This window comes from Monodon monoceros, unplaced genomic scaffold (genome assembly GCF_005190385.1).
Source record: "Monodon monoceros isolate NGI ecotype Baffin Bay Population unplaced genomic scaffold, NGI_Narwhal_1 Super_Scaffold_20, whole genome shotgun sequence".
Classification (NCBI taxonomy): Eukaryota; Metazoa; Chordata; class Mammalia; order Artiodactyla; family Monodontidae; genus Monodon; species Monodon monoceros.
Genome location: NW_021703777.1, coordinates 134,944,895 through 134,953,023, shown reverse-complemented (window position 1 = coordinate 134,953,023; position 8,129 = coordinate 134,944,895). Strand labels below are relative to the sequence as shown.

The following is an 8,129-nucleotide window of genomic DNA, read 5'->3' as shown; positions in this document are numbered from 1 at the left end:
GAGGATACCAGCCCTGGGAAAGGCCTTCTGCTCTGGAAGATTTCTTAGGCTGACTTTAAGATTTGCTGCACAGAGGTAGTGTGTCTCCTTCACGTTGACATTTGTGTGGCAACGAGAGACTCTTCCTGTGATGGTTTTGTTGTGAGTTATCTTTTTATGTTTGGGTAGTAGCAGTAAGCAGTATAAATATGAGATCTTTAACAACGAGCTCTTTATTCTTCTTCCTTAGGGCATTATTTCAAGGAGAACTATGGTAGCTTCCAGCATTCCCTGAACCACGGATCCGCCGGCGTAGTGAGCTATGCTCCTGGTCTCGGAAGCACTTTGAGATGTACAGAGCAGGGGACCTGGGGGAGCGGCCGCTGCTCGGGACGGCGCCCCCCCCGGATGCGGAGCGTGGAGGTGGCCAGAGGAAGGGCAGGGTACGGATTTGCGCTTTCCGGGCAGGCGCCCTGTGTGCTCAGCTGTGTCATGAGAGGCAGCCCTGCGGATTTTGTGGGCCTCCGTGCTGGCGACCAGATACTTGCTGTCAATGAGATCAATGTGAAGACAGCATCCCATGAGGACGTGGTGAAGTTAATTGGGAAATGTTCTGGTGTCCTGCACATGGTGATTGGTGAGGGCATCGGCCACCTGGAGTCCTGCTCCAGTGATGAAGAGGTTGGATTTTATGAAGGAAAAGGCTGGCTGAAGCCCAAGCTCGACTCTAAGGCGTTAGGTATAAACAGAGCAGAGAGAGTCGTTGAGGAAATGCAGTCCGGAGGAATTCTCAACATGATCTTTGAAAACCCCGGTCTTCGAGCAAGCAGTTCAGAGCCCTTGAAGTTGAAACAAAGATCCCTTTCAGAATCAGCCACTGGGCGATTTGACCTTGGCCATGAAAGTGTAAATAATCCAAATACCAGCCTGCTATCTAAGGAGGAGATACCGGGAGTTGTGAATGATGATTCTGTTTTCAGCGTTGGGCTGGAGACTCATGAAGACTTTGGGGTGGACGCGAGCATTTTGAACGTGGCCATGGTTGTGGGCTACTTGGGCTCCATCGAGCTGCCGTCCACCAGCTGCAGCCTGGAATCGGACAGCGTGCAGGCCATCCGGGGCTGCCTGCGGCGCCTGCGGGCCGAGCAGAAGATCCACTCACTGGTGACCATGCAGATCATGCACGACTGCGTGCAGCTCTGCACGGACAAGGCCGCTGTCGTGGCCCGATACCCGGCCGAGAGGCTGGCATTCAGCGCCGTGTGCCCAGACGACAGGAGGTTTTTCGGGCTGGTGACCATGCAGGCGGCCGACGACGGGAGCCTGGCGCAGGAGGAGGAGGGCGCTTTGCGGACATCCTGCCACGTGTTCATGGTGGACCCGGACCTGTTCAGTCACAAGATCCACCAGGGCATCGCCCGGCGCTTCGGGTTTGAGTGCACAGCCGACCCTGACACCAACGGCTGCCTGGAGTTCCCTGCGTCCTCGCTTCCAGTCCTGCAGTTCATCTCCGTGCTGTACCGGGACATGGGCGAACTGATTGAGGGCGTGCGGGCCCGGGCCTTTGCGGACGGGGACGCAGACGCTCACCAGAACACCAGCAACAGCAGCAACAGCGACAGCGGCATCGGGAACTTCACCCACGAGGACAGAAGCAGCCGGGTGCTCGTGCTGGACCTGGGCGCCAGCTCGAGCAGGCACGGCCCCAGCGGCAGCGCCTGGGAGGGTGTGGTCGGGCGGGGCTCCCAGCCCTGGGGCGGCCCCTGGAACGGGGCCTTTGGCCACGACCCCGAGGGGGCCCCGTTTGAGGCCGCTCCGCAGGCCGACAGGTGCCGGGACCTCGGTAAGCACCTGGGGCCCACTCCTCACGTGGAAGGCCCCCCGGCATCCTTGCGGTGCTCGGTTCCTCCTTCCAAGAGGGGCGCTGCGGGCCCCGGTGGTGGCTTTGGCCAGCGGTGGCTCCCGGTCCACGTCCTGCAGGAGTGGCAGTGCGGGCACACCAGCGACCAGGAGTCTTACACGGACTCCACCGACGGCTGGTCCAGCATCAACTGTGGCACGCTGCCCCCTCCCATGAGCAAGATTCCCGCTGACCGCTACCGGCTGGAGGGCAGCCCCGCGCAGCCCGTGCCCAGCACCCAGAAAAGGGACTGGGCCAGGAAGGCTCTCGGGATGCAGAACATTTTCGGCCCCCATCGAAATGTTAGAAAGACTAAGGAAGACAAAAAGGTAAGCCTGTTAGGGGAGGGTCAGGAAAGGTGAGCGTGCTCTCATAACTCGGTCAGTTACTGATGTGCGACGGCACCTTCATTGCCCAGTTCCCAGTCCTGCCTTCCTCTGGCTGCCCTGGCGGCCTATGTCGGCTTCAGGGCACGTCTGCCTGGATTTGCCCTGGCTCTGGGTGGGGCGGGGCGGGACGTCAGGTGGGACAGGTGGTGGTGGAAGAGATGGTGACCTCCTGGCCAGGGGGAGGCCCTCCTCCCCGCTGCCCACCCTTTCCTGCTGCCGTGGGTGCTGGAGGGGCCTGTTCCGGCAGCCCCTTTGAAGCCCACTTTGTCTCTGGCCCCAGTGGCTGAGGCCTCAGGCCCTTTTGAAGCGAGAAAATTCTGAAGCACAGAGACTGGTCGCTTCAGGACGGGGAGCTTCACCTTGGTGTTTCCTTCATTGAGAAAGTCCTTCATTGAGAAAGTCCTGCTACGAGAAAAACGCCAGCTGAAGTTGGCAGTGGCTCGTGGCTTGAGCATCAGACAGCTGGGGGCGGGGCCAGGAGCTTGGTTCGGAGTCGGGGGAGGGACTCAGCACAGCAGGAGGGCTGGCCCTGGCAGGCTGGGGCGGTGCTGGCATCTGTGCTGGTGGGGCAGGCTGAGACGCAGCCGAGGGTGAGAGGAGGGCTGGCCCTCAGCTCGGCTGGCTTGGAAGGAACCGTTCTCAGAGGACCTTTGTGATTTAAAACACCTTTTCTGCGTTTGTTCACATTTTTGTTCCCAGCAGCTGCAAATCCCACAGGAAAACCCTCCAAAGACTGGAGGAGTGCTGTGGCCTGGGCTGTGGAGTTTGTTGAACGTTTTGTTCAGGATCCGTCCCCTTCCCAAGTCTTACTATTTTTCATCGTAGAACACATCAGAGAAAACTTAAAGACGAAGGAAAGGACAGGTCTCCCATAGTTTTAGCTCCCCTAAACGACCATGTAACACTGTGATGTATCTAAGCATAGATTTGTGCTTTTGTATAAAACACAGTTGTAGTCACGCAGGTTTTGACTGAATTCCTACAGTGGCCGGGCTAGCGGGACTTCTGCCCTTGTGCGCACCTTCCCTCCCGTTCCCTCGGTGGAACTGCATGGGCTGGGGTCTCCTTTCACCTGCGGTGTGGGCAGTGTGGGCGGCGTGGGCGGCAGCTTTGGCCTGGGCTTCCCTGGCTGGGGGAGGGCTTAGGGAGGGAAGGCCCTGGAAGGTGGCTAAAATGTTATCAGAAATTGGGGAATTCACCACCTCTTTTAACATAACCCACAAATGGGTTTTCTCCATTGCCACTGTGCATGTGAATTGTTACACTGGCAGGAATAAATGGTGTTTGTCTGGCAGACTGCGGTGCACCCTCATGCCCGTTCACTTGGTGGCAAGTCTTAGACTCCCCACAGGGCCTCTGACCTCAGGAGACCCAGAGAGAGGGTGCCGTGCTCCCTGCTCTCCAGGCGAGGTGACCAGTCCTTGAGGGCTAAGTGACTTGTCTAAGGCTCAGCAGTCAGGACGAAGCAGGTTCATGAGTCAAACCTTGCGCTTCGTCGTCTCTCTTGACTTAAAGACTTTATTTTTAAGAGCAGCTTTAGGTTTATAATGAAATTGAGAGGAAGGCACAGAGAGTTCTCTCTACCCTCAAAGGCGTGCAGCCTTGCCACCATCAGCATCCCTCACCAGAGGGTACCTTTGTCACAGTCAGTAACCCCGGAGTCCATAGTTTATGTTAGGGTCGCTGTTGCTGGTGCGCATTCTGTGGGCTTGAACAGATTATAGTGACGTGTATTCACCATTGTAGAATCAGACAGGGTGGTTTCACTGCCCTAAAAGTCCTCCGTGCTCTGCCTGTTCAGCCCTCCCCTGCTCTCCCCCAGCAACCACTGATTTTTTTCCCTGTCTCCGTAGTTTTGCCTTTTCCAGCTGTCGTATAGTTGGAATCATACAGTCTGTAGCCTTTTCAGATTGGCTTCTTTCACTTCGTGATATGCATTGAAGGTTCCTCCGTGTCTTTTCATGGCTTGATAGCTCATTTCTCTTTAGCACTGAGTACTATTCCGTTATCTGGAGGTACCACAGTTTATGCATCCGTTCACCTTCTGAAGGACACCTTGGTGGCTTCCAAGTTCCGGCAACTTGAGTAAAACTGTTATAAACATCTGTGTGCATGCAGGTTTTGGTGTGGACATAAGTTTTCAGCTCCTCTGGGTAAGTACCAAGGAGTGGGGTTGCTGGCTCGTGTGGTGAGAGAATGTTTAGCTTTGTAAGAAACTGTCTTCCAAAGTGACTGCGCCATTTTGCATTCCCACCAGCAGTGATGAAAATTTCTGTTGCTTCACATTTGGGCCCCAGTTTGGTGGTGTCAGTGTTCAGCGTTTTTGCCGTCCTGACACGTAGGTAGTGGCATCTCACTGTTGTTTTACTTTGCATCTCCCCTGATGACATGTGAGGTTGAGCATCTTTTCATATGCTTACTTGTCATCTGTATATTTTCTTTGGTGAGGTGTCTGTTGAGATCTTTGACCTATTTTTAACAGATTGTTTGTTTTCTTACTGTTGAGTTTTTTTTTTTTAAGAAATAGGCCTTTAGTTCCTTTTTTTAATATAAATTTATTTATTTATTTGTTTTTATTTTTGGCTGCGTTGGGTCTTTGTTGTTGTGTGCGGGCTTTCTCTAGTTGCGGCGAGCGGGGGCTACTCTTCGTTGTGGTGCGCGGGCTTCTTATTGCGGTGGCTTCTCTTATTGCGGAGCACGGGCTCTAGGTGTGTGGGCTTCAGTAGTTGTGGCACGCAGGCTTCAGTAGTTGTGGCACACGGGCTCAGTAGTTGTGGCTCGTGGGTTCTAGAGCGCAGACTCAGTAGTTGTGGCGCACGGGCTTCGTTGCTTCACGGCATGTGGGATCTTCCCGGGCCAGGGACTGAACCCGTGTCCCCTGCATTGGCAGGCGGATTCTTAACCACTGCGCCACCTAAGTTCTTTGTTTATTTTGAGTAGCAGTCCTTCATCAGATGTGTCTTTTGCAAATATTTTCTCCCATTCTGTGGCTTGTCTTTTCATTCTCTTGATATTGTTTTTCACAGAGTAGAAGTTTTAAATTTTAATGAAGTCCAGCTTATCAATTCTTTCTTTGGTGGATCGTGCCTTTGGTGTTGTACCAAAAAGGCATCACTAAACCCACGGTCATCTGGGTTTCCTCCTGTGCTATCTTCTAGGAGTTTTATGGTTTTTTATTTTACATCCGGGTCTATGATCCGTTTTGAGTTAAAGGTCTGTATCTAGATTCACTTTTTTTTTTGCATGCGGATATCTCTTGTTCCAGCACCGTTTGTAGAAAAGACAATCATTGCTCCCTTGTATTGTCTTTGCCCCTTTGTCAGAGAGCAGTGGACTATACTTAGGAGGGCCTTGGGCTTCTTTTTAATGTTCTTTAACCTTCAACAAAAATGTAGTGAAAACGAAGGTATTGGCTGTTATTGCTTATACTGTAACAAAAGAATGAAGTACTGGACATGGGACTGATACTCCCAGTGCTGGAAAGTAGCAGTGTAGCGTTCAGTGTTTGCAGTGTGCTTTATTTCCTTATTTGCCCTATGAGCTCATTATCTTACTGACAAGGAGAGTAGGGTTTATACCCATCGAGCGACTTGCCCACAGTCAGGTGGTGTTCCTTTCGTGACGTGATGGGACACATGATTTATCTAAAAATAAGTAGTAATAAATTGTATTGTATTGTGTTCCAGCTCTAATCTCTGGAAGTGTATCCATTGGTCTTTGCTAACTGGGTTCCCCTGCATTATTAGTGCAGTCTAATCCCACAGCCCCTGCTGGAGCGGCAGAAGCTTCCAGGGTCCTAAGGTGGGCCTCCTGGTGTCCCTTCTGGCCTGGCTCGAGCTGGCTGGAGGCTTGTCAGGATGAGCGGAGGACAGGCCAGGAAGGGATGAGGAAGGAAGTGCTGGAAATGCGAAGAGGAAGAGGCGTTAGGAGTAGGATGGGGAGGGGCCAGAGGCTGTGGAAGGTCGAGCAGTCGGTGTCCGGAGTTACTGTCAGTTCCTCTCCGTGGTGACAGTGGCTTCAGTGTCTTACTCTGTGCAAAATCAGGCTGTGTCCGCCAGGATCTGGCCAGGAGACAGAAAACACACCAGCGATTTGAACAGGGAGACGTTAGCCTGAAGAATCGGTAGCCAGACCAGAGGTGGCCCACTGCCAAGCGAGCGCTAACGGAACCCCAGGGAGGAAGCGGCAGAGGGGCAAGGGTGGCAACAAGGCGGAGGCTTAGCACCAAGGGGAGGAGGCCGTGGGGCTGCAGCCAGGGCTGCCCGGGGAACAGGCTGCCGGAGAACGATGGCCCTGAGCAGGATGCGGGCACAGCCTGCTCCCGCCGCCCGGAAAACAGCCCGACGGGAACCAGCGCAGCCCCGCTGGCAGAGCCGGCTGTCGAGCCCGCGCCGGCAGAGTACCGTCTGCAAGGCCCAGCTCCAGGGTCCGGCGCTGGCAAAGAGGTGTGCGCTGGGCGCTAAGAGGCGAGAGACTCGGCCGCCTGGCTCAGCCCAGCATCTGGCGCCCTCTGCACACAACATCTGATCTTCGCGCAACCCAGAAACTCAGCAGGGCGCCCCGCGCAGCGTGCAGCTGTCCTGGGAGCGGAGATGCGCTCTCCCCTCCTTGCTGTTTGTTGTTGTTTGTTTAGGGGCTTTTCTGAGCAAATTCTGTCCGGTGCATTCTTTGTTGTGTGTGGCCACGAGGTCTCGGCTTGGTTCGCTTAGAGGTCAGCTAGTGACGGACGGGGCAGAGATCTCCTTCGATGCCTGGAGCCGGTCCGTCTCGGTCTTTGCCAAGCGGCCTGTGTGTGTGGAGCCTTCAGTGCTCAGCCAGGCAGCTGATGGCCCCGCTTGGGCCTCCACTCCTGCCCGTGCAGCCGCAGCGCTGCGCATGGGCACAGCCCTCCATGGCCTTGTGGGTTCTGGGGAAACCTTGGAGCTTTTCACACCCCTAGTGGACTTCTCACCCCCCGCCCCCAGCTTCTCCTTTTAAGCCAGCCTTGGCCGCCTGTGCCCCTGAGGGGTGTTGCTTGTGACCAGTGAGGGGCAAGCACACCTGATCCCAGGCCTGGGGAGCGGCCACTGCCAGGACGCCCTCCCCATAGCGCCCTCTCTCTCTTCTCTGTTTTTGTCTCTGTCTCTCTTGCAGCCCTAGGATGGTCTTTAGTGGTCTCTGTGTTTATGATTGCTTCCATGTTATACTTGACAGCTCTTTGTATTAAATGTTCCCTTTGAAAGTCCGGCACGCAGCCTTTCTGTTGTGTATGCACAAAGCAAGCCAGCTCTTAGAGGGGCTACACCACTGCACTCAGTCACCAGCTGGTCTCTGAGTCCTACCAGTTCTCTGTCCAGTCAGTCATCTTTGCAGGATGCTCCTTTACGAGGGCTTTGTCACTGTCTTCTTGGTCCTTTATATCCTAGCTCAGTCCAGATCCCGGCTTTCTGGGACCCCTCAGTCCTGTGGAAGCCTGGAGGGAAACCGGCCAAAGAGAAGGCCCACTTTTCCCACCTCCTCCCAGTCACATCCAATGCTCTGACTCCTAGTGCGCTGACCCGGGCAACGCTCCTGAACTGTTTCCTCCTTGGGGAGCCCTGAGATACTGGGCTGGGGACTGGGAGGGCATCACTTGTAGACTTAGCCGAGTGTATGACATTGTTGACGAGAGTTAAATAATGTTTATAAATGGATGCTTTTCCATTTTATTAAGTTTGTTAAGAGTTTGGGTGGGGCTGCCCAGGGCTGGTGTGGAGGCTCCCCGTTCATCAGGAGCCAGGTTCCCCGGCTGTGCCTCCACTTGAAGGTGCAGACGGAGACACAGCTTCCGCTACATTCCAACCTGCAGGAGGGGGGAGCCTGCAGGAGGAGGGGGGAGCCTC

At 54.7% G+C, this 8,129-nt stretch overlaps 1 protein-coding gene across 1 annotated transcript in view; it reads left to right on the top strand.

The window, feature by feature from the left end:
* Positions 1 to 329: 329 nt before the first annotated feature.
* Positions 330 to 8,129, top strand: part of RGS12 (regulator of G protein signaling 12) — a 94,738-nt gene continuing 86,938 nt past the window's right edge. The window contains 2 exon segments of the mRNA XM_029235959.1: positions 330 to 377; positions 379 to 2,208. Of these exon segments, the coding sequence (XP_029091792.1) occupies positions 330 to 377; positions 379 to 2,208 (1,878 nt within the window).